The sequence below is a fragment of the Phoenix dactylifera genome, chromosome 8 (assembly GCF_051530095.1).
Source record: "Phoenix dactylifera cultivar Ajwa chromosome 8, Ajwa_hap1_PhDact_Kaust_v1.1, whole genome shotgun sequence".
Taxonomy (NCBI): domain Eukaryota; kingdom Viridiplantae; phylum Streptophyta; class Magnoliopsida; order Arecales; family Arecaceae; genus Phoenix; species Phoenix dactylifera.
The window spans coordinates 24,489,244-24,515,865 of record NC_143197.1 but is presented as its reverse complement, the minus strand read 5'-3'; the positions used below and the strand labels follow the sequence as shown (position 1 = coordinate 24,515,865).

General features: G+C 35.8%; 1 protein-coding gene across 13 annotated transcripts; it reads left to right on the top strand.

Annotated features, from left to right (window-relative positions):
- The first annotated feature begins 1,301 nt into the window (after positions 1 to 1,301).
- Positions 1,302 to 26,221, top strand: LOC103719227 (protein transport protein SEC31 homolog B-like). Of its 13 annotated transcripts, none has more exons than XM_088703155.2 (23): positions 1,355 to 1,910; positions 2,382 to 2,436; positions 2,532 to 2,654; positions 4,689 to 4,785; positions 4,922 to 4,958; positions 5,083 to 5,188; positions 5,298 to 5,355; positions 6,216 to 6,313; positions 6,476 to 6,595; positions 8,857 to 8,902; positions 11,635 to 11,756; positions 11,832 to 11,959; positions 12,063 to 12,597; positions 12,749 to 12,841; positions 17,263 to 17,448; positions 17,532 to 17,742; positions 20,145 to 20,260; positions 20,677 to 20,880; positions 22,959 to 23,084; positions 23,179 to 23,449; positions 24,368 to 24,606; positions 25,585 to 25,725; positions 26,179 to 26,221. In XM_088703155.2, exons 1-22 carry the CDS (start codon positions 1,576 to 1,578, stop codon positions 25,678 to 25,680), a joined length of 3,402 nt encoding a protein of 1,133 aa, XP_088559281.2. In that variant the 5' UTR covers positions 1,355 to 1,575; the 3' UTR covers positions 25,681 to 25,725; positions 26,179 to 26,221. The 13 variants fall into 13 exon arrangements, with proteins under 13 accessions (XP_088559283.2, XP_038980636.3, XP_088559282.2 ...); XM_088703153.2 differs by having other exon boundaries at positions 17,532 to 17,745; XM_088703157.2 differs by lacking the exon at positions 26,179 to 26,221 and having other exon boundaries at positions 1,302 to 1,892; positions 20,148 to 20,260; positions 25,585 to 26,163.
- The last annotated feature ends 401 nt before the right edge of the window (positions 26,222 to 26,622 follow it).

Sequence of the window (26,622 nt, the reverse complement as noted above, 5' to 3'; positions counted from 1 at the left end):
CATACATGGAGGGATAACAATAACTTACATGAATCAAGAAAATAATCTTAAATAAATAATTAGCATGGTAGAGATACAAAAACAAAAACTAGTCAAGATAATAATATGATAATTAAATATGAAAGGGATTCGAGCTGACAATCTCCAAGAAACTTGAGTTCTGTTATATGACGCACAGTATCATTATTCTACCAATTACAATTTTTGTACAAGTAAAAATATATCTAAGTTCATATTATTAGTCTCGTATAATTTAAAAAAATCCTAGTGTAACTATAAAATATTGTAATACAACCTATAGAAATTTATAACATATATGAATAACAGGAGTGTAATATTTTTACCAAAAAAATAGTAGGAATGTAATATCATTAATTGTACTAATAATATAGTTTTGATACAAGCAAAGAAAAACATCTAAATATGTACTATTACTCAGGTACGATGAAAAATAGTTTAACAGTAAAATATCAAACTACAATTTAAGAAAATTTATAATATATGAGCTAACCTTGAATAGGATGCTTAGACTTTGTATAATCACTAAAAATCTTGTATCGGTTTGTATTACTATTAAATTATATACTTGTGCAAATAAAAAAAAAGATTGCTAAATTTTAAAATATATAATACTCAAGATTATGAATTACAAAAAATACATGTCACTCATTATTAATTAAGGACCTCATACTTGATTCATAAAGTTAGCATTAGATTTTAAACTTTTATGAATTTAAGTTTTATCATATTTATTTATGATATCATGGCTCAGTCAATCAATTTGTAGTGGAGCCACAAATCCATAATTTGAATGCCAAAATGGGTCAGCCCTAATTGGGTTTTAAGATATTGATTAGAAGCATCGTTTAAATAACAATGATGATAGCAGTCTTGCGGTAGGTCCATTATGTTATACGCACTAATAACATTTTTTTAACAACAATCATTTTTAATCTGTTTAACTATTAATTTTATTACGACTGTTACTTAGTTTCTCCACTATCACCTAAATAAAATAAAAATATTTGACTAAAGATAATATTTTTATTCGATCAAGAGTTAATATAATTTTTTTGTTTCCTTAAACAGCAATCTGAGAAAATAAATCTATTTCTCTTTTGTGGTTGATTTTCTCTATTTTTTATATCGAAAACAATGCTCTTTATAGTAATGCTTATTTAGGTTTAAACACTCTGGAAAATCACCTACTCATCCTTATTATTATCTAGTTCAAGCTCGGCCTGGCCCAGTACTTGAAAAGCTAAGCCTTATCAATTTGGGCCAAGGCCTGGGTTCCATTTGTGGCCGTGCAATTCCCAATTCTTCCTTGCCCAAATATGAACGTATAAACTGCATGCGCATGGGAGAGAAAGACTGGAAGACGAGCGCCAACGCCCGAACTCGGAACAGAGTCCCGTCACCGTCCAAAAACCGTCAAGCCTTTTTGTTCGCCTGTCGTCCATCCTTCCTTTTTCTCTATCTCGCTTCTCCTCTTTTCCCTCACCGCCGGACCGATCGGGAGGAAGAAGAAGAAACGAAAGATCCGAGCCGAGCTAGGGTTTCTCCCCGCTCGCCATGGCGTGCATCAAGAGCGCCCCGCGATCCGCCCTGGCGGCCTTCGCCCCCGACGCGCCGTACCTGGCGGCGGGCACCATGGCCGGCGCCGTCGATCTCTCTTTCAGCTCCTCCGCCAACCTCGAGATCTTCAAGCTGGACTTCCAGTCCGAAGCCCAGGAGCTCCCCGTCGTCGGCGCCTGCCCCAGCAGCGAGCGCTTCAACCGCCTCTCCTGGGGCAGGCCGGGATTCGCCTCCGAGGAGTACTCCTTGGGTCTCGTGGCCGGCGGCCTTTGTGATGGCAGCATCGGTGTTTGGAATCCCCTCAAATTGATTAGGTATTTGAACAAGTCACTGTAAGTTCTCGTTCAGATTTGCTTCAAGATCGATCTTCTTTACAGTTCCTAGCCCGTTGGATGGACAAAAATCGACTAAGATCAGACTATTATGATTAGTTCATCTTTCTTTTTTGTTGCGTATTGTCATGTTTGGCAAATTGGGTGATAGACTCAGAGGGTGTTTGCTTGTAAATTATGCCGATCTTTTACTTCTTTTTGATAAAAAACACACTTTGCTTATTAATTCTTGTTGCGGCGGAGTTTGATGTTATTATGGTGACTAATTCTCTGGTAGGGTTTATGTATAATGTCGGTTAGTCGTCTACTTTGAGAATTTTTCTTGTTTTGCTTCAACTTTGAATTCATAAATTTCATTTTTTTTTTAGTTTCATTTTTTTTCTTGGTTTCAAAGGAAAAAAAGGATCCAACCAATGAGCTTTGACAATCACACATATTTTGATAATATAAGAAGTTAAACTTGCATTGCAGTTCAGACAGTCCAGATAATGCTTTCGTTGCAAGGCTTGAGAAGCACACAGGACCAGTAAGTAAAATAGTTTCTCTACCATGCTCCTATTATTGTTATTTGTCTTTGAACTCTGATTTTGTATTCTTTTGGACCTGGGCTTTTAAGAGCAGGTCCGGGGCCTTGAATTCAGTGTGCATGCACCAAATATGCTTGCTTCTGGGGCTGATGAAGGGCAACTTTGCATATGGGATCTGGTGAATCCTACAGAGCCTAATCTCTTCCCACCTCTGAAGGCAAGTTTTCACGTCAACTTTTTTATTTAGCGAGGCTGTTAGTGTATTAGCATATGCTTCATCCTTCAGCCACAATACTCTGCTAGTTTTGTGACCTATGATGATATCAAGCTTCTGCAGAATAATAATTTTGCATTCTTAATCTTTATTCTTTCATAAAATGTATAATTTTACCCTTTTTATTTTTAAATTGCACAATACTTTAGATCTTCCTAATAGAATTATAACAATTAAACATTAATTTTGCCCTCTATACAATATTAATTATTATATGTGACTGTTCTTTCCTTTTTAAGTATCAGTTGATATGCTGAGAGAAAAGAAATGTTATATTTTGTCTAACGAATGATAAATTTATAGTGTTACCAACTGAATGCCATTTCGACAAATCAGTGCAAACAGAGTTTTATTCAGCCCCTCCACTTACACGTGTGGGAATCTCTTGAGGATCTTCATTTCTCAACAATGTTATAAAGTTAAATAGTAATATGCTAACTATGAGCTTTTTGTATAAGATGCTAAATGACTTTTAAAGGAGATGACGTATGATGTTCTTTATGTTCTTAGGTCATCTCTGGAGATTTGAGTAGATAAGATTCAAACCTGGAGAATTTTCACATGTACAAGATATTAATATAAGAATATTTGAAAGAAGATTTTTACATTTCTACTTGAAAGTCCTTCTCACTATGTCTTTTAGCAAAGAAAAGAAAATAAGTCAAAACAAGTTTCCAAAATTGTATATAGAAGACAAAAAAAATAGAACAAAAATTGTACATTAGGTAATTCTTAGGCATTGATTTTCTTTTCAGAACAGGATGAGATTTTGAGGGGAAATTTTACTAAATTAAGCTGGATAGCATAAGAACATACATCTCCTAGCACATATACCGACCCTGACCACCAATGCTATCACTGACAATGCCAATGCTTTCTCCACCAACACCATCACTAATGCCACTGTACCATTATAATTGTTGGCATCGCCATAGTCACATCAATGGCATTACTTCCAATATTGTCACTGCCAGCACTGCCATGAATGTCGGCACTGTTACCACCACCTTTCTTGTCACCATGGACATTCTTAGCTTTGGTGCCATAATGACTACCAAGTTTGTCACTTCCTAACAAAGGCCAAAACAACATGGTCAAAAACTAGGTTGATTGGTCTTTGCTATCACTGGTTCAACTGCCAACTCACATCACCTAGATTGCTGACCCACCCCCAAATTACCACTAAAACAGAACACCACCCAACACCAACAATTCTCTTTTCTTCTCTGCTTTCTTAAGCGTATTTAAAAATTTTAACTTTTACCTTTCTATGCTCTTCTTTGTTTCCATTTTCTTTAGAAGCAAAAAGCAACACGTACATTGAAATGCAGAAATGTATTTGTTCTTGACCTTAAACAAAATAAACGATATGAATTAGGTTCAGCATTTTAGAAAAACATTGAGGCAGATAATGCATTTATATGATGTTGCATGCTGGAAGTCATCAGTCTGATATGAATCAGTAATAGTCAATTTGATTTTAATAGTAATGCGTATTTAAAACTCTTGATCTATGGAGGGTTGAACCAAGCTGACATCTTGCATAAGGTATGAAGTAAGCCTAAAGTCTGTTTTGGAGAATTATGGCATATGAACCATCGTGGTGTATCCAATCAGTACTATAGACAACTGAGCAGCGTATTTTCCTAAATTGTGGCAGTCACTTCTGTCGATAGAAGGCCTTATTTTGCATGTAAAGGGGTAAAAATGCATTCTAGGGGAATTACAGATAAGCATGCCTTGTTAGAAGTGTGGTATTAAGATGAAGTCCATTATTCAATGATCATCCAAAAATGAATCTTTACATGGAAATTGTGGCTGTTCTGTTATCTGCATGATTCTGCTATCATGCCTATGTGAGTTAAAAGTACAAGTAGTTTGGAAGGCACTGTAGTTCATTTTCTAAAAAAGTTAGTGGGGAAGGCAACTGTAGTTCTTTTTCTAAAAAAGTTAATTCCAATTCTTATTTTCTTGCAGAGTGTTGGCTCTGGTGCTCAAACTGAAGTTTCTTTTGTGTCATGGAATCCCAAGTTTCAACATATATTAGCATCCACTTCTTACAATGGGATATCAGGTAATGAAGAAGATATTTTTATTTATTTCTTCTTTTGACCCTCGTATTGTATACTGTTGCGATATACTGAAAATCACGTGCATATCTTCAATTAAATTTTTTGAATTAAGCATCACCCTATCTTCTGCATTTTCAGTTGTCTGGGACTTGAGGCAGCAGAAACCAGTTACAAGGCAAGTTTTATGGTCATAAAGTGGATGGTCATTTGACAGATCTATATCATTCTAATTTGCACCAAGGCCCTAATTTTCTGTAGTTGATCATCATCAGCTAATGTCTTCTATGCTTTCATAACAGTTTTTCAGATTCAAGTAGAAGGAGATGCTCTGTTTTACAATGGAATCCTGACATTTCCACCCAACTAATTCTGTCATCTGATGATGACAGTTCACCATCTTTGAGAGTATTATTTCTTTTCAATAGATACCATTACTACCAGTTATTATTTTAAGTATTGATTTGGTTTCTGCATTATGTTGCATTTAATTGGTTGATCCAACCATTCTTTACAGGTTTGGGATGTGAGAAAAACAATATCACCATTAAGAGAGTTTGTGGGACATACAAAAGGTCAGACGATCCCATCCTTGTCATTTTGTAAAACCCTCTTTTTGTAATTTGATCTATTTACAATTATTTCAACTAGGATCTGGTGCTAAATAAAATGATAAAAATGGATGCAGTTGCATTGTCTCTTTTCTTCTTTGTTTTGAAACGATATCCTTTGTATATTTTACCTCACCATTGGTTCTGCAAAAACTATTCTGCTATATATTCTTTATGATGATATGATTCTTTTCCAGCTTTCTTGAATTTGTTTAATTTATTCTAATATTTCCCCTGCCATCGTCCTCAAAAACAAAAACACAGCAAGTCTCCCTAGATTGTCTGTCGAACATGTATGACAATTTTTATACTTTGAGAAAATCTCAATAATTTTGATTTTGAAAAAAGTTCAACATGCTTAATTCATCTCAGAAAATGACTCACTAATAGAAGCATAATTGAAGAAAGGCTAGAAATTTTTACAGCATCAATGTCATTTCTCTGAATAAAAATGTTTTCTGGAAGACCCATAATTTAGTAGTCTTTGAATGGGGTACTAGATGAGAATAAGAGAATGCATGATAATGAACCATCTGGCTACATTTTCTGAATCTTTTCTGTTCTGGGCTGCATTTTCTCACTTCATTCAAAATAATGGTTTGTTGTGTAAGCTTGTCTATATGGCTTATACAATTATGTTAATTTGTGCTTAAGACTTTCTTCCCTCATGCTTATTCTTTATCTTTCATATTAAATGCCAATTTTAGAACATATGCATATATACGTACATATGCATGCATTCACAAATATATGCAGAACACATACACAAGTGGACTGGACGATGCAGGTTTTGATACCATCTCTTGTTATCTTGAATAAACCAGGTGTCATTGCTATGTCATGGTGTCCTAATGACAGTGGATTTTTGCTCACATGTGCCAAGGACAATAGGACTATTTGTTGGGATACGGTTACTGGGGAGGTAGGGAGAAATTTTATTTTGTCAAACACACTTCAAATGAACTCTTGCAATGGTTGTCTTTTTTCATCTTTATTGTTGTTCTGAAGACAGACATCTATTGATGTTGCATTCTTTTGATAAATATTAACCCTTTTCTTTTTTTCTTTTTTTTTTTTTTGATAGGCTGTATGTGAATTGCCTGCCAGCAACAACTGGAACTTTGATATTCACTGGTATCCAAAAATCCCCGGTGTCATATCAGCATCATCTTTTGATGTAAAAATTGGCATATACAACATTGAGGTAATGCCATCTCCTGCCTTCCTTATTCCAGGTTACTATAGTATCACCCTAGCTCTAGTCAGTTATTCCTCTAACTTTCATTCCACATGATAAATGAGAATTCTATGTAGAGAGCGTATGATAAACAAACTAAAGTGTAGCATATTGCCTCCTCCTTATTGCAGTCATTCCTCACATAGCTTGTGCCAAAGAATATCTCCCTTTCTTCCCTCCAAGGTGGCATGCCACGTATAGCTCCTTATTTATGCAAGCTTTAGGGCTGATCATTTCGAGTTTGTTATGTGTATGATGATCATTTATATCCCAAATCTTATCAATACTTGGGGCACAGGCAATCTGTACTTGAACCAAATACGAACAATGTTGGTAGGGTATGGGTCTTAACATGCCACAGTCTAACCCATAGGCCTGATGAATCTGGTGAAATCTCTGCAAGTTGGGCCTTGACCTGTCCAGAATCCCGATTCTTGGATCAGTATTTTTTTGGGTCAAAATCTAGACCCAAACCCCTAAACGATTTAGGTTCAGAATTGTAGGCACTTGGTCTGACTTAACTTGATAGCGTCCCAATTACTGTTAATTTTGTTGCATAAAAGGACAAGGCAGGAGCCACTTTTTTTCCCTTATTCTCCATGGATCATCATAAGGACAATCTGTAGTCTGGCATAACTCTTTTAGATGTTGTGCATGTCTTTGATATGTCATGGTTGTATGATTGTATATGATTGTTTTTCAGCCCACCTAGCACTGGAAAACACCTATTCTTAGGCTGGAGGTATGGCACTCTTCTTCTATGGTTCTAGAGAGCTGCAAATTCAAGAAAAGATAGCATCAGCTAGGTTTCATTTTTCACAATATCTCTGTATCAATGACCCATGTCAGCTACACCAGCATATGGGGAACTGTTTCAAGCAGTGAGGATGTGATGAAATAGAAGTGGTTGTTTTTTGGCCCATGAAGTGGGATCCATTACTCTAAAAATAACAATGGCTGAGAAAGAAGTTTCACCAAGAAAAAGCACATTTTAGATCTGAAGATGACTTTGTTTGTCACTGTGTACTGGATAAGCTTTCCAACAATTCATAATCATCAAAATCAAAGTCTGAATAAGGTGAATTTGCCTAATGCTTAGAGGACTGCACAGGTTTGAAACGTCACCATGGCACACAGTGGGAGTAGTAGTGTTAGCTGTAGTAGATGATTTTAGGTCATTTATGTGGCTAAATATGCCTTCTTTTCTTGACTCAGGTCAGATTTGCCGCTTATTCTTCATAATCACACCACTATGAATTTGATATTAAGCTTGAAGTTTTATTAGATTGCTTCTGAGCCAAGCGTAGCTGGAATTTGTTCCAACTTCCAAGGATATAGATATGACGGTTTATCATTTTCTTCTCGTCATAAGCTCTAATGAGGAGCATATGAGGAGCATGTGATGACTACAAGCAAGTAGTTGGTTTTTACTACTGGATTAGTAAAACATTTGTAGCATTTGGGTGGAGTTTTTCACTGTTCATCAATGATGGTCAAGAACTTCTGCATCGTCCCTTCCTCTTCCCTCATAATCTCTTATCTTTGTCATTGTTTTCCTTCTAGGCTTCTACAATCCCTTTGGATATTCTTATCTTCTGCCTGGTATTGGAGTTTGAAGGTCCTTCTTCATATGAGATGTAACAAAGGCTAATAAATCTTGCTTGGGCTAGAAATTTTATTTCATCAATTTATGCAACCATCTAGGCCAGTTAGCATTACAAGCGCAGGCAGGGAACAAGTTGTATTCTGGTTCTCCAAAGTATTCATTTTGATTTCTAACTAAAATAGGGAAAGCAAACGCTTTGCTCATCAGGATTCATTATAACAATCCTAACCAAAATACTAGTTCCCATCAAGGACATGCTTCCATAACCTAATAAAGTAGAACAATTTTTCTGAATTTGAGACCTTGTGTTCATCTGATGCTCAACCTTGTTTACGTATAAAATAAACAAAAACTAATGTTAGTTGATTGGCAATTGCATTTGCTAGAAAATCATTAATTTTACCAATATCTATTTTCTCTTTCTTGTTTTCTATGTCCTAAATATGATTATGCATCATGATTCATGTATTTCATGCAAAAAGAGTCTTGGGGTCTGGTTATAGGATACATGCAATTGATTATTTGGCTTTAAGCACATTCATTGACTCCCCTTCTTTCATGGCATGTTCTATGTAATATCATACATATGATGATTTGCAAGTCATAAATCTCTTTAATGCAGGCTTGTAGCAGGTTGGTTGTTGGGGAGGGCGAGTTTGGTGCGCCAGGCAAGTATTTTTTGCCTAATTGATACAAGACTTCAAATTCATCATATTGTTGCTCCATATATGGTAATTTTTGCTTGTAATATATTCCAAAGGGTTGTTTTCTGTATGCAAGCTCCTTGCATATTTATATTCATTTTATATCTAGCAAAACTTTTTTGGATTAAATATTTAATCCTTGAAACATCTCTCATTTGATTTCGAAAGTAGTGTTTCTTTGTATGAATATGATGCATGTGTTCTTCCCACATTGAACATTATAGTGGACAATAAAAAAAGAAGTCAAATCGCATTTTTTTCCATGCACATCTTTTCACATGTAAATATATTTACCTATATATTTATGTATGTATTATATATTTATACATGCATGTGAGTTAGACTACATAATTTATGTTAACTCCTTCAACGAGTTGATGATTTTAAAATCAACGATAGACTATCCAAATTGAAGATCCAAATGTCAAGCATGATCTACACTAGAAAAAAATGCCTAAAAGTTAAAATTAATATATTTTGGCAGTCTCTAACCTATGTATCAAATGCATACAAAAAAATGAAGAGTATCAATTGCACTGGTGTAGTAAAATACATGATAGAGCATTGAAGTCACTTTATAAATCGTGATTTACAAATCTTAAAATTTGAGAAGATTTAATTTCAATAGGTTTTGATCATTATGTCATGGTAAAACATAGTATCATGTCATTAAAAGCTTCCATTTTTGTACCTACTTGATAGGTCAGAGATCCCAAAAATACATGAATTTTGGTTTCTTGGCTTTTTCTTTTTTAGTATAGATCATATTCAACAGTTTGGATCTTGAATTTAGAAAGATGAAGTATGTAATCTAACTCTATGTATATGTATGTATTTATATGTGTATATATACACACATATACTTGCATTCATACATTCATATTATATGTCTATATGTATTTATGTATGCATAGTCAAGGTTCTAAATATTAAAGTATGAGGGCGTACCATCTTGAAGTCAGTAAAGTACACACCAACACAATGTACCAGTCATCATGACTTGAGCTGGCTAGCATGCCCCTAGTACTGCCTAATTTGGCAAATCCATGTTTATTTGCCTTTTTATGTTTTATTGTTTTAATGCCCATTTTTGTGCACAAAAATGGTTGTACATCTTATTTTGTGTGCATTGATGCTTTTTTGTTCTTATTTGATGTCGTATTGTCTAATAAATAATATTACATAACTTATTATAAAAAAAAGATTGAACAACTATGTTTATGGTTCACTAAAAAAATATATTTGTGCATTAACAGTTGAGATATAATTAGTTTACACTAAATCAGTGAACTAATGAATAATATTAAAGATTGTCAAGATGAAATAGTATACTTCTACACTGATCTAACAAATGAAGGGATTCATGATCTCGAATTATACACCATATAATGAACATAAAACATGATCCATTACTAATAAATTCGAATTTCCCTTAGCTTTTGGTCATTTTTTTTGTAAAAATAAAAGAAGTAAAGTAGGGATGGCATTGCCTATTTGGAAACAACATAATAGCTTCTAATGAATGATTATTCCGGCAATTTAAGCTATGGAAGCACAAGTCTTTGTCATGGCAACCTCCCCAATGCCTCTGCCCAAAGGGAGTCCCACTTGGTACTGAATAATTCTGGCTCGGTTCGCCCTGATATGGGATGATATGTGGTTCAGGCACCCATTTTACCACAACCAGGGCAGGGCGAGCCTGATGTACCAGTGTGGCTGATCTGGTATATAACTATATATCTGCTAGCATGGCTGGCATTTGAAACAATGGTACTTTCAAAGTATTATCCATATCTTATGCAACGGTATACTTGGTTTGCCTGTCATGTCTCCATGGTAAACTATCTATCAAAAAAATCACTAATTTAACATCCTATTTAGATTATAAATGATGCTTGTCACAATAATTCACGAGTATTGCTGTAGTCAATGTGTTATTCCAACATTGTTAGTGAAGGACCTAAGCGAGGATGCAGGTGGAGAGTTAACACTAGGTTGTTTCAATAATTGTCAGTTGTGCTGTCATGGTGCTTTATTGTTCCTTCTGCAAGCATTCATTCTTGATGTTTTTAAATTTTATTGGGCTGCAGACACATAGAATGCAGAGAAATTTAAAACTACTGTAGTAGACATTTGGTGCATGGTAATTGAAATTCTAAAATTCCTACTGGATAAGCCCCACCAAATAGCAGAACAAGGCTAACCTTATGGAAAAGCTTATTTATCCTGAAGCCTCTTTAAGTTTTCATAAATGAAATCCTCACTTATGTCGCTCTTGCTCGGCTCAAGGATTTCTTTTCATCAAGCAGTTATTCAGGCATTATATTTTTCACGAAAACTTGTAGGCTTGTAGCGTAGGTCAGTACAAGGTGGCCATGTCCCCTACTTGCACTATCTTGAGTTCCTCCTCTTTTTTGTGCAAAGCTTATTACACACTGATTCTTCTGTAAACTATATACTTCTATACTGTGTTATGTCATCTGGAGGCACTAAGAGGAGTGCCTGACATGATTTGGCAAATAATATAAGCTTTGACTCTTGATGGACCGATAGAAAGCCAAATAGGTTCATCATTTTTTTTGTGTGTCTGTAGTTCAGCTTTTCTGTATCTTTTCGTTCATGTGGAAGGTGAATAGAACTATTTTATTATCTGAATTTCTTGTCTGTCTTAATGTTATTTTTTTAAATTTCTGCAGCAAAATTGAGAGCTCCAAAGTGGTTGAAGCGTCCAGCTGGTGCATCTTTTGGTTTTGGAGGCAAGCTTGTTTCTTTTCATCCTAGTCCATCAACACTAGGTGCATCCTCCTGTACTTCTCAGGTAAGCCTAAAATAGTTAGCTCTGTGTATTTATTATGCCACTAGCAGCTTTAATTTATTCTTTCTAAAATTTCAGGTTTATGTGCATAATTTGGTTACTGAGCATAGTCTGGTTAGCCGCTCCACTGATTTTCAAGCTGCAATGCAGAATGGAGAGAAAACTTCTTTGCAAGCTTTATGCAATAAAAAGTCTCAGGATTCTGAGTAGGTTACTTTAAAAGATTGAACTCAAGATGTGCTTTGAGCATTTCATATGTGGATAAACTTAGAGATTGCATATTACTATTCTTCTCAATTCCTTGAACAGATCTGAGGATGACAGAGAAATCTGGGGTTTTTTAAAAGTCATGTTTGAGGAAGAAGGAACAGCTAGGACCAAATTGCTTGCTCATCTTGGTTTCAGTGTACCTAATGAAGTCAGTCTAAATGCACTTGATGATCTTGGCAAACTAACATGCACTCTCAGTCTTGATGAGCAGACAACAAATAAAGGTGGACTGATGGAAGGTGGAGAAGGAAGTGCATTCACTATGGATCATGGGGAGGAGTTTTTCAGCAATCCCCAACCTTCTGGGGATAGTTTAGTTACTGAAGAAGTCAACTCTTCTAATGGTAAACAAGTACTAGCAGGACCAGAAGAACATCAGGAAAGTTCTGACTCTTCATTTGATGAAAATATTCAACGTGCTTTGGTTGTTGGAGACTACAAGGGAGCAGTTCTACAGTGCATATCTGCAAATAGAATGGCTGATGCATTGGTTATTGCTCATGTGGGCAGTCCTTCACTATGGGAAAGTACTTTTGATCAGTATCTTAAGAAGAGTCATCTACCATATTTAAAGGTTTGCATGGTTATCTTTTTTTTTTCTATTATTTTTCTTTATTATTATAGATGTGCTCACACCAGGGTAACAATTGCAAATTTTATTTTTCTGTCTAGAAATTGATATGTTACTCTCAGTGATCTGTCTCACTGGTTTCAGTTACTTGCAGATTGTTTCTGCAATGGCGAGTAATGATCTAATGAGCCTCGTGAACACCAGGCCGCTGAGTTTGTGGAAAGAAACACTTGCTCTTCTGTGCACGGTAAGCTGTTTGATACACCATAAGATAATTCCTGACATGACTGCACATTTGGATTCTTCCAAGTTGCTGACATGCCCATTAAAGTGTAAATAGATGCTTTTAGTATTATTATATTGGCAAAGTTGTTGATAGGAATCAAGTAGAAATACTGGTAGTATGTGGGCATCCCACCATCCCGAATGTTGCGATAGGGCATTGTCCTGAGTGTCAGGATGGAACGAGTTGGGAAATGGAATGGAATGTAATGCGATAGGATATCTACCATCTTGAGTGTTGGGATGCGGGGCTTCCTGTTCTATGGAGAAACCGAGATGGCTCCATCCCATGATATTTAAAACCTTGATAGGAAAAGTGAAACTGATGTATATTGTTTCTATAGTGGTACTAATTAATGCATTTAATATTGTACTAACACAATTCATGGTTTCCCTGTTATATGCCCGGTTGTTTCCTTGGGTTTTAGGTTATTGGATGCTAATTCTTGACAAATTCTACATCATCTGTTCATCTTAAAAGCCAACATCTTTTTTCTTTTCAAGAAAATAGAAAAGGAAAACTGATAATTGTTTAACCATGGTGTTCATTAATAATTTTGAAAAGTATATGCTAGTGAAATAGAAAATTGTTTATATAGAGCGGTAGTATTAATTTAATAGCACGATCATACATTTAACCAAGGTGTTCATTAATAAAATTGAAAAAAGTGCTAGTAAAACAGTAAATTGTTTGTACGGAATGGTAGTATTAATTTAATGGCACTTCGAGCAAAGATGCTATACATGTTGATTTATTATTTAATGAGTGCTTCTTTGAAATCAACCTACTGGCATGTGGCCATAACTTCTACAAGCACCTCTTCATAGTAATATGTGGAGAATGTGAGGTAGCAAGACAAGCGTCCTCTGTGTTTCCATGCTGTTGAAATTTGCAGCATATCCTCCAGAGACAAAGCACTTTAGGATACTGTATATTTATTCCCTAGATAATTGATGGTAGTTCTTTGTCTTCCTTTAGATGTAGATGTTTGAATATTTCAAATTCTCATTTTGATCTTGAAGAATTGACAAAAGACCAGAGTCTTGTGGCTCATCAGTTATATTTAGTGTACTATGGGGCAAGCAAAATATTGGGAAGACCCTGAGAATGATAATAGTGGTTGTCTCACCAATTTTATTTTCATGGTCTGAGCTTTGGTTGGCCAGAACTAATTGGAATCTTGCTCCAGTTTTATGGTTAATAATTTTATGGTGGTTTTTCTTGCTAAATTCGATAGATTGCAGTCAAATATTAGTTGGTTTTGGATAAAACCAACGTGCACAAGGCATGTAGGCCTCGGTTTGGGTAGTTGGAGGTCTTGAATAAGGATGATAGATTGGGTCTCCTTGATGCATTTTCTATAAGTAAAACTTGGATCTGTGATTTCCAAATAGGTTTAGAAGAATTTAGGTACTTGCTAAAGATAATTTCTTTCCAAACATTTCTGTGTATTATTATTATTATTATTATTATTATTATTTGAGTAGAGTATTAATGGTTAAATTGCCCTACATGTTACTAAATCTGCAAGATTAAGGAATGGACTTTTGTAAGGCAGTGTTTGGTTTGGGAGTGAAGCAGGCATTAGACTCGGAATGAGCTTTATGTCTGCCTAAAACATTCTTTTTTGTTTTTTAGAGAAGGGGCAAAAGTTGTAAGTATTTTGTGGTAAAAGAAGTTGGACATGTGGCGGTTCATTCTCTTCTGACTTGGAGAGAAAGAGGGGGTTTGGGGGGTTTTAGTGCGAAGGAGGTGGATCTTACATGGAAATGGGGAAGTTGTTCTATGTCAGCAATGCAAAAGCAGAGTTTGAGAACTGGAAGTAGGTAAAAGAAATGCTTATATTTAATATTAATAAATATAATAAGTATTTGGATATATTTAGCTTCAGGTCAGGCTGGGCCAGGTGTATTTCTTTATCAACCCAGTAGGAAAATTAATTAGGCTGCAATATCAGGCCTAGTCTGACCCAAGGCCAAAATTCCCTGCGTAGGCCTAACCGAAATTGGGTTGGGGCTAATTTGCTCAAGTCTAATCCTAGCAGAAAGCCATTATTTATGCCTACCTTTTTTTGGATAACAACACCCTAGCTAAGTCATTCCAGAAATTGTAGCCAAAGAAAAATAGGAATAACTTGTGGCACAACTATTCCAAAGGAATAGCTATTTTTGTTCCACTTTTTCATATTCTTAAACCAAATGCAGCCTAAAAGAGTAAGGGTAAATAAAAACATTACTTTTTTTTAGTAAAAGTGCAGATTTATTACATTTTAACATTTATGGTCACAAAATCTTGTTACTTTTTCTAAGTCTCTAAATTCACAGAAAAAATAGTGTTAGGAAAATGATTTTTAAAATTTATTATCTTTTCTTACTTTGGAAAAAAAATCTGTAATTGGGGACATATTTCCACATAAGTACCTAAATAAGCAAGTCAAATTATTAGTGACGAAATATCTTTTATAGCTTCTTTTTTTTGTACTTCAATTAGTAATTCTATAATCAGAATTGGTTTGTGATACTTAATGGTTAATAACGGTTGTACTTACATAGTCATTATTGTTTGTCATCTATCAGTTTCATTATTTACTGTAGATGGTAGACTCAATGCAAGGCAGCTTGGCTCTAATTATCTTTATATTGCCACCAAACATTTTACTATACTTTAAAAACGACGTCTATATTCCATACTTGTGTTGCTTCCGATTTTTCTTTTTCTGTTAATATCTTTTCTCAATTCTCATATTTAAAAAAATTTAATTGACAAAGTTTTGAAAATAGTAAAATGATGCACACGAAGTAACATATTATGCTCTTCAATGATTCTGTTTCTGTATTTTTTCTCTTATCGTTTTCTCTTTTCGCATTTTTGCGTTAACATATCTTTGTATTATTTGATTAGCTTCATCCTTAATTACTTATATTGGAAATTGAACCACCAAATTTTTATGTGGGGATTCAACCAAAGTCAAGTCTTTAAACCTTGATTATATCAATCCAAAATTCGAACCATTTGTATAGTTTTTGGCCTATTATTTACTCTAGGTGAAACATATATGTATATCAGTAATGCAAAGTATGTGAGTGGTTGACAACAAGGCCTGCTGGACCGGTATTGAAGCTTGTATCGGCTAGCGACCTGTTCAGTACGTACGGGTCTCCACCGTACTGTGTTGAAGCATCCATACCAAAACGAGAAGAGGGAGGGAGAGAGGGAGAATGAGAGGAATGAAGAGAGGGAGAGAGAGGGAGAGAGAGAGGGAGGGGGGAGAGGGAGAGAGAGGGAGGGGGGAGATAGAGAGAGAGGAGACTCACCTGGACGGGATGTTGTCGGGCTTCGAGGGTGAGATGCCAGATTGATCGTTGGAGGGCTTCGACGGGCTTTTCGACATAGGAGAGAGGCTGGATCTAGCGACGAGAGTTTTGAGCCAACCCTAACAGAGAGAGAGAGAGGTCGGAGGAGGCGGGAGGAGGAGAGAGAGGGGAGGTGAGGGTTCGAACCTTAAAGTGTCAGGAGAGCCAGAAGGGAGAGGGAGGGTTATCGTCTTTATTCGAGCCACCGAACTGTGTCAGTAACCACTGGTCTGGTTTGCTATCCCCCGAATTGGCTGGTTCGGCATGGTTCGCCAGACCTTGGTTGACAGCTTCAGTTCAAAAGTCATTAGTTATGGATGAAACATGCATAGGCTTTGCATCAATGTGCAGATCCTTTTTCACAATTACTTTCAGTCAAGGCTTTGAACCAGGTGGAAGTCCATGCGTTTTATCCTCTTTCGGTTCATTAAAATTCTTCCTTTCATATAGTGGAACAACCCCATCTCAAGTAGAATTAAGCTTAAACTAAATTCTTGTATATGAGGCTGAGTGGAATTTCACAATTTATGCAGAATCAATTTCAATTGAGCTGGAGGTTTTTTTCTTGGTAGAGTTCTGAAAATCATGCAGTTTTTCACTTTCTTGTCATAATCATGCCATGACCGTACATGACTCTGAAAAGATCCTGTCATTGTAGCGATCCATCAAAAGAATGTTTGTTTGATTTTGGTTGTGAAATTGGTATCTCTCAATTCTTTAATATGAGTAAGTTTAGAATATGACTAAACTACTTTTGGTTGCTATTATTTTCAAATTCATAATTCTTTATGATATTCATAACTTTTTCTTATTTAATTTTTTTCTGGGTTATGTAGTTTGTGATCGATTTTGGAATTAGAGGGATCCATCTTAATATGACTAGTTGACTGAAACACTTGCTGTAACTAATGTGTAGTACTTCGATTAAAAACTTCATTCTTGTTTTTATAATATTGCGATAGGCTTGGTGTCTGTGAAAATGGTTCGCATATCCACCATGCTGATAATATGGGAATTATAATTGCATTACAGTTTGCACAGAGAGATGAATGGACTGCCCTGTGTGATAAACTTGCTACAAGACTATTGACTGGTGGTAACACACTTGCTGCAACCCTCTGCTATATATGTGCTGGAAATGTTGACAGAACTGTAGAAATTTGGTCATGCAACTTGAAAGCCGAACAAGAAGGAAAAACTTATGTTGATCTTCTTCAGGTGAGTTCCTACTTTGAAACGTATGTCTAAGAAATTTATGCGATGTTTACTGGGATATTGACAGGTCTGATGAATTAATCTAGGATTTGATGGAGAAGACCATAGTCCTTGTATTTGCAACAGGACACAAACGGGTTAGTGCTTCTTTATCTAAGCTTGTTGAAAGTTATGCTGAACTGCTAGCCAGTCAAGGGCTTCTTGCAACTGCAATGGAATACCTAAAACTGTTGGGGTCAGATGAATCTTCACACGAGCTTGCCATCTTGCGGGATCGCATTGCACTCTCTGATGAAGGTGGTCAGTTCAACATTATTATTCTTTTGACAAAATGTTAGGATTTCTTTAAGCAGATCTTTCATTCATAATTTGACCGATATTGATACATAAGGATTAATGCTTGTATCATCTTTATATGCTTCTTAAGGTATAGCCCTCCGAACCATGCCCAGCAACTCACACCCCTAACCTAATAGTTGCTGAGTCTGACAAGTCATATTTATCTCATTTTTTTTGATGTTTTTGAGAAATTCTGCCTTTTATTTCATTAAGTGACATAAATGTAGAAATCTAATTGATTTTCTTTTCATAATAAATTGGATCCAACCAGTTTGTTTATATTTGAGCATGCTTACTGGTGAGAGAGACTATCAGGGTTGAAATTGAATAAGAGACTCTAACCTAGAGACTAATAAAATAAATGTGCCAAATGCTTATGTGCATTTGAAAATTAAAAGATTCCTATTTTTTTGATTTTGCCTTCTCCTTATCTCTAACATAATAATCATTTTTGAGAGAGATAGGAGGTACCTTTACAGTGGTTCACAAACTTGATTCGCTTAGCTAATGTATTATTAATATTTGATTCTCCTTTGTTTAAATGTCTGTATCTGCCGGTATGTGTGAGAGAGAGAGGAATGAGAGAGAGAGAGAGAGAGAGCGAGAGAGAGAGAGAGAGCAAAGGAACTAATATTTTCTCTCTATTTATCTACTTATATATTTTGAGCTGCAACTCTGCCATAGGAGATGGCCAGAATTCTTCTGATGAAAAGAATATGGTGGCTTATTTGTGTTGAATGTCCATACTAACAGTCATGAAATATGATATTTGGAATGATGTAGAAAACCAATGTAAAATGTTTTCAAGGTTCCTTTCCTTTTCATTGAATGCAAATCAGATGGACAATATCAATAGATTTAGGACAACCAAAATGCATAGTTAACCATGGTTATCAATTATTAACATCTTTTATTATGTGTAAACATTTTAATACATTATGGACCAAAACACAGTGGATCTGCAGACCTTAAATCAAACGAAATAATTTTCGTCTTTCATGTGTTTATATATATATATACATGTTACAAAGTCAAGCTACAATGTTATAACCATCAGTTCCGGATACATTCTGTACCATCAAAATTGGGAATTCACGTTATTAACCATGTTGTATAAAATTGAATGCCCAAAGATCAAAAGCGAGCTTTATAGAGGTTTTTTTCTTTTCCTCGCCGCCTTTAATTATGATATAACCCTCTTAATAATTGTTGTCAGATACTATAGTAAAGTACAGTGAGATTTCAATTAAGATAATCTTAATCTTATCATTATATCCGATTAATAACAATATAATTTTTTTTCGTAACTCAGATTGAATCTTAATGTCTCACAATCCAAATTTATTAGAAGGTAGAAGGAGTGGCATTTCCTTCCTAGCCACGAGGGATAAGTCGAATACATATAAGCCAACGCAAATTAAGCCAAGATTTGTTAAGTTAATAAGTAATAATGCCTTGAAAGGGACAACTGTCTTTACTTTTTTTTTATATGATTGTTTTTTTTAAATTTCCAAGCCGGGCGGCAACACTAGGGCGGGAAGAGGACTTAACTTAGCCGCCTTAGCTTGGGGCCTTGGAAGGATCTGGCCATAGTCACAAGAGCTGGTCACCCCGGAGAGATGGGAAGGAGGGCGGTGGGTGGGTCAAGCCTGGACAAGTACGCTACTAAATTACAGCACCCGGAGGACAAGTATGCTACTAAATTACAGCACTCGGAGTACTAAGATCTAGATCGAGACTAAACTCCAAGCTAAGGATCACTTAGATGTGCATCTTTCAACTATGAAATCATGAGTTTAGGGGGCCAATACGGGGGCTGAAAACTCCGGAGTAAAATTTACTAGAATTGGATTCTTCCGGACCAGAAATTAAATTGGTCCACTCCATTTATGAGGGTTTCTGTAACGTTCCTATGGCATACATAATGCTGTGAAGCAATAGCTTGATGCCAAAATTGCATGGAAAAACATCCAAATTGATGAATCATGATCCACATTGTCCATAAGTCTCATTCAAAATTTATTCAAAAAAAGTTATGCATCAAGTGGTTGCAAAATAAACGGCTTTTTTGAAAGAGTAAGCCATCATTTGTTATGATCTAATAATAGAAAGTCAAAAAACCTTTGAGCTTTGACATACCTGTTTTTAGATATGTTGAGCATGGCGAACCGTGTATATAAGAACCTGGATGTCCTTCCATGCATTTTACATGTTGCATTTTGGTATGATTACATTGATTGTGCCATGGAAATATATTTGTTTATTTACCTAGATTTGTCATGCATTTTTTTGTATAATATTATCATGTTTTTGACTTGCAATTATATGCTCTGTCCTTTTTTGATGCTGATGATCTTTAGCAGAGAGAGAAACCAAATGTTATCCTTATGAGAGCAGTGTACAGCAAGTGAATTCTATGTATGGTGCAGAACAGTCCAGTTTCAGAAGTGTCGACAGTTCTCAACACTACTATCAGGTTTTTTTCTGTAACATTGATTATAGAAATTGTCATGTTATGATACAAATCTGTTAAGCAATACAATAGAGGGAAATAGAAGATGGGTAATGGATAATTTCTCCCATTTTTATAAATCGAGTGTCTTTAGGAAAGCCACTGGAAATTATTGGAGCATGGATGCATGGGATGTCTATGGAAGGCATGAACAAACTTTGTCCCAAGTGTTTCCCACATGTCTGGTCTAATATTTTTACTTCTATTACCATGTCATGTTGCCATAATTTCTAGTCTCAGTTTGAAGGAAACTATATTCAATTAATATTAAAACTTTCCCAGGGAGGCATGCGGGACATGGGAAACAGGTCATGACTTCTTTTAGTAAAATGGCAATGTCTTGTTTGACATAATATGGGACCATTCATGTTTTGTACCAGGACAAGTTGCAGTCCCAACAACAGCAGAGCATTCCTGGTAGTCCATATGGTCAAGGTTACCAGCAGTCTTTTGGTTCTTCTTATATGGTGTATCAGCCGACGCAACAAACGCAGCAGTTCCAAGAGTACATCAATCCTGTGCCATTTCAACCAGCACAATCTCCACAGATGTTTCTACCATCACAGGCACCACAGGTTCCGAAGGTATTTTATCTGTCGTGCTCCAGCAAATAAGAAAGCTTATTAGTTACTATTAAATCTTTTTCATTATTACATAATAGTGATAATTGGTTTTTTGATATTGGGTTTAGATGGCAGACTGTCAACTAAAGCCAAGTAATGTGTAATTTATGGTCTTTCAGTTTAATGTTTTGCTAACTAATTTATCCTCTCATTTCAGTGCATGTCCTTTTTCTCTGAGTTTTTTAAATTTGTTTCTTGTCACGACAATGTTTGTGGTGTGGGTCATTTAAATTATTGGGATGCTCAAATTAGATTTGTAAAGTCTTCTGGGTTAGACTCGGATCTGGTCTGATGTGAATTAATTCTATAATATTCTGGTAATATCTTAAGACATCCTTTACATGCATATTTGCATATATATATATATATATATATATATATAGGCTAGGACAAGTATCAAATATTTTTATGCATCGGCATATGCATAGCATATTATCATACTATGCCATATGTCTTTTATACACCGTTAGCTTATAACATGTTGACAACTTCAAAACCCAAATAATCTAAACCAATTATTTAATTAGTACTGTTATTAACCGTAAGTAGAGGGGGAATTACTGATGCCGACCTTCTAGTAATGAGTTTGGATTTTCTTTTTTTCATCAAAATGGAGAGAATCATTTTAAAACCATAATTTTGGAAGATCTCTGGATGAGTTATCCATAATGCAACGTGCAGGTAATTTGAATTCAAACTTGATAAACTTTCGAGCTGAAACCAAATTAGCCTGTCTATATGGGACCTGGATATTATGTGGATCAGACCCAAATATGGACCATTTAGAGCCATACCTCAAATTGAATGAGGTGATCACGTTTTATATTTCCTATGCTTTTCTTCAAACTAAGCAAATTTTGCACTAGACTTTAATATGGAGGACTTTTATGCAAAGAAGTGTTCCCCAGTCTGACTTAAGGTACACTTGTGATGAGAGTGCTCTTCTTGTTTGTCCAATTCATGATAAAAGTTTGTTTAGAGTTAAATTTATTAAAAATGTTTGAAGTTAGATCAAGTTTCATATCTAATAGAAACTAATGAGAGTTAAAGGGGGAAAGAATTTTTTAAGAGTTGTTATTGTAAATTAGGTAGAAGCCCTGATACCATTGAGGCTTATTTTATGGTATCTAGTTCATTATTGTTTTTTGTAATTTTTTCGTGGTTCTTTTTGCCGCTTGAGTTTTAGAGTATTTTGTGATTCTGTTCAGGGCCTCTTGTTAAACTTGTATCTGTAAGATTGTAATAGATGAGAGTTATTGGCTTGTGAACATCTCTGAGTTTAATTCCTTAATGTCAATTATCAACCAAGGATACCAATGGGGAATAAGGAGAGTACCTTCTTCACTGCATGATGTGAAGCTTTGCTTGTACAGGGAGAAGTAAGATCAAAACTTGGATGTGATGGTTGATCTATTGGAATTTGGTGGTCTTTTCTATATTGAGTATATCCTCAATTGGGAGGTTTCAATTGAGAGATCTTCCATTTCATGGATTTCTTTGAAGAACTTTTGATGAAATTCATGACAATGAGACTCAAAAGGGATACTGACCTGTTGGGAGCAACACCAATCTTCTTAGACATGTCAGGTGAAGGTCTCAGTTGATTAAACCCTCTCAGAACAAGTTCTTTGAGATTGGACTTGGTCGCATTTCGTACTACAACATATATAAAGCGTGAAAAAAGTGGTCTTCTAATAATTTATGCATATTTCTCCCCTCTTGCTTGTTGCTGTTGGTAGGTTCTGCTATCCAACTTCTAGTTTAGCTTAAGTAACTAGTTAACATGGATGTGGCCTGTGAACAGCCCTGTTTTTATGTAACACATGGTTATACATCTTCAAGGATTATCTTTCTTCACTAGTTTGATTCTAAAGAGTACAATTTTGATATTTATTAGAACTAAATGGGATCTGACAAATTGTTGGCACAGGATTATCATTTTTAAGAATAGCAGGGATTATTTTATTTTAAAGTTGTGCTACACTTTTGCTTTATGCATATTGCGTTAAATTATCCAATGACTTTGTTATGATTTTCAGCCAAGTTTGGCCCCTCCCCCTGTCAGTACACAGCCTGCAGTGAAGCCCTTTGTTCCTGCAGCCCCCCTACCTATGAGAAACGTGGAACAATATCAGCAACCCACCTTAGGTGCTCAGCTATACTCGGTCTGTATAACTCTGATGTCAAATTCCACTTTCTATTAATTATGGTATATTGCATTAACTGGATTTTTTTTTTCTTTTTTCATGTTTGTTATAGGGAGTTGCTTCCCTTGCATATCAATCTGTACCACCAGAACCTGGTTCATCTCAAGCAGCCAATTTTCCTGGCAACAAGTTTGCTCAAGTTATGGCACCTAACCCAGCGCCCGGGAGTTTTATGCCAGTTACTACTCCAGGTTTTGTTCCAAGGCCTAGTGCGAGTCCTGTCCAACCTTCAAGTCCAGCCCAACCATCACAAGTACAACCAGCTGCTGCGCCTCCAGCTCCTCCACCTACAGTGCAAACTGTTGATACTTCAAATGTAACCGGTAAATTTCCTTTTCATTTTATGTTTTATTTTTAATCAGTGTCGCACTAGAGTGACCAATTATGATGACTATCTGAAGAAACATTAGATTCTGCCTGATCATCAGAAGGGCTTGCAGAAGACCTGGTCTGTCCAAGTCCCAGCCTGCAATGGAAAATTATCTAGCAGCTTAGTTCTTTCAAAAGGTGCTGCAAACGTGGGACATGACCTTTTGTACAAAGTACAAACTCATGTTAGCCCCAATATTAAAAATGATCAACCAAACTACTTTTTGAGACTTGTCCTACTTGGGAAGTGTGGCCCAGAAGAGCATGGCAAGCTTGATATTAGCTTGTTGTTTCAGATGTAAAACTCCTAAAATTTGCTTACTTCAGTAGTCTAAAATGCCTGGCTGGAGATGGCCCACATGATCTATGTAGAATTTAGTGTCTTAAATGCTCATGATAATCCTCTATACTCTTAGTGATTCCACAAACCATGTTGAAGAAGTAAATGATGTAGGAGGAAGGTAGCATGGAATGTAGAAATCTTTTTGAAAATTCTGCTATGGAAAATATTAAACAATCAGGTAGTTGAAGAATTACTAAATGATTCCTGGTATCCAAAATCTAATCATTTGTTGGGTTATTTGTGGCAATTTCTTGTCACCAATAGTTAGTTCATTGAAATCAAGAGCCTCAAATTACTATCCATGATGTCTGATAATTCCATTATATCTTTAATTGGCAATGCAATTATGTATATTTATACAAACATCACTATTTGTACAAAATTCATGCAGATGTTTTGATGGTTGACTATCCATCCATGGTGCCTTTCTGAGAACCTTGTTTATGAAGGCATCTTTTTATAACAAAAATAGATTGTATAAGTGTAAAGTTAACTTACATTTTATCACATCATGGTTGTTTACCTGCAGCTGAGCTGAGACCTGTTGTCACAACATTGACAAGACTATTCAATGAAACATCAGAAGCTCTTGGAGGTTCACGTGCAAATCCATCTAAAAAACGGGAGATTGAGGATAATTCAAGGAAAATTGGGTCTCTGTTTGCGAAACTTAATTCTGGAGATTTATCTCCTAATGTTGCATCAAAGCTTCGTCAGCTCTGCCAGGCTTTGGATTCTGGGGACTTTGTTGGGGCCTTGCAAATCCAGGTGAGCTTTAAATTGCTGAATTACTATTTCAAAACTTATTGGAGTAGGAAAGCAAAATATATGATTTATCAGGTGTTCAGATTAATTATTTGCTGCAAAGTGGTGTTCTTCTTCACATATGTTTGGTTGGTTTACTGATGTTTTTCATAGAGAAATGGGAGTTCCAGTGTCTTATTGAAAAATGCAAGCTTCAATATGTTGCCAAATGCTACCAGCCTTCCTGTGGCACATGCAACGCATGTGAGTAATAGGATGGATGGCTGTGAACTCAGGATTCAAGAACTTTTTACCTTGATATATGGGCTTGCATTTTTTGGTTGCTAAACTTATTTTCCTCTTCAACAAAGACGTGAGAGTGCTAGCCTGATACGGATGCGTATAAGAAAAAAAAATGATATTTTACAAAAATGCCCTTGAAAAGGTGTGTAGTGGTAGGATGTCCAATCTGGAGTTTGCCTCATAATATTAGTAAAGATGAAAAATGAAGAATCACTTTATTTGTAAATAAAATATAAGATATTAACTTCCTATTAGTTGCCTACTGCCAGGTATTAGCTTATTAGCATATTGGATTCTAGATTTTAAACTTTTCCAACTTAATTTGCCTCTAGAAAGCTGTCTTTATTATCGAGAATTTTCGGTATGAATAAAAGCCAGTGGTTTCAAATATTGAAGAGAACTCTGTTTTGATGTCTGAATCTAATTACGATTTTTGCCTTAATGTGTACTTGAGAATACTTTAGAAAGTCTTTTTTCCAGTATTTTGTTAAATTTAAGAGCAAGATTGCTCTTTTATGGGTTCAGTTCTCTTGAAAAAAATGTTTATATTGTAGACCAAGTCCAGTATTACTGGTACCGGCAGCCTGAAGTCTATTGCTGCTTGGTAACAACGGTTCCTGCTTAACTCCATGGATCATGTCTGCACACTTAGATGCAAGTATAATTTTCAGTCTTGTATGCTAATTTTGATGGTGGCAGGTGCAATTAACAACAAGTGATTGGGAAGAGTGCAACTTCTGGCTTGGATCGGTAAAGAGAATGATCAAGACTCGGCAGGCTGTGAGATTGAAATAAAGAAACCCGATTGCAACACCATCATTGGGGCTGATCCATTTTCGTGTATGCATCATATTCTGCACATATTCCTAAGAGGATCTTGTGTTTAGATCCCTGATAATCTGTCGCACATGCTTCTCAAACAACTCTGGATACAACAGGCATATTTGATTGAACATAGGCGTATTCCATTGTCATAGGCTTGGGTTCTCACTTATGTTTGTTCTCTTTCACCAGATTTCCTCCAGCTTAAGGAGTTCTACAGTCGCTATTTTAACATTATAGCTGCAGTTACTGCAAATTATATAGGTCATTTACGGATCTTGGGTTTGTTTGGCATTCTTGACAGAACAAGTTGATCCTGTTTTATTCTTATGAGCTTATTGTAAGCATCTAATGTTGGGGTTGTAATTGCATTTGCACCCTGTTGCAAATCAGCTATTTCTGTCATCCACCAAAACACTAAGGTTGAGATTGCATGCTGATGGCTTTGTTTTTCTATTCCTTTCTTTTCAGACAATTTTACTATGAGACATTCAATGGGCTAGCTTCCAATGTCTGATGTCTTGTTTGCGTTGGGTGGCCTTGTAGCAGAGAGAGAGAGAGAGAGAGAGCGTCTTCAAAAAAGACTCCTCAAGGATCTTGCAAATGCATTAATCACCATATCTCATGCAGCTGCATATGGATTGTAATTGGTGACTCGGCCTGATCCTATTTGGTCGTCATCTCGGTTGGTCTTGGTTAAAGATTATGATATGGACGTTGTTCAAACTTCTAAACACATTTGTGACCCCATCTCTGTTTTTCAAAGAAAGCTGACACGTTGACAGGTTCTAGTTCCATTGTTTTATTATTATTTAACAGGTGCTTTCTTAATAAATTCAGAGTAATCACATTCTCAGTGTCATATAGATTAAGGGTGCTAATTCTAATCGACAGCCACCAGTCCACATGAAATAA

Coding starts and splice junctions, on each gene's coding strand:
- LOC103719227 (XM_088703153.2), top strand. CDS start 1,576: ATGGCGTGCATCAAGAGCGCCCCGCGATCCGCCCTGGCGGCCTTCGCC. Junction 12,842..17,262: donor CACTTGCTCTTCTGTGCACG/GTAAGCTGTTTG, acceptor ATTGCATTACAG/TTTGCACAGAGAGATGAATG. Junction 20,881..22,958: donor AGGCACCACAGGTTCCGAAG/GTATTTTATCTG, acceptor TATGATTTTCAG/CCAAGTTTGGCCCCTCCCCC.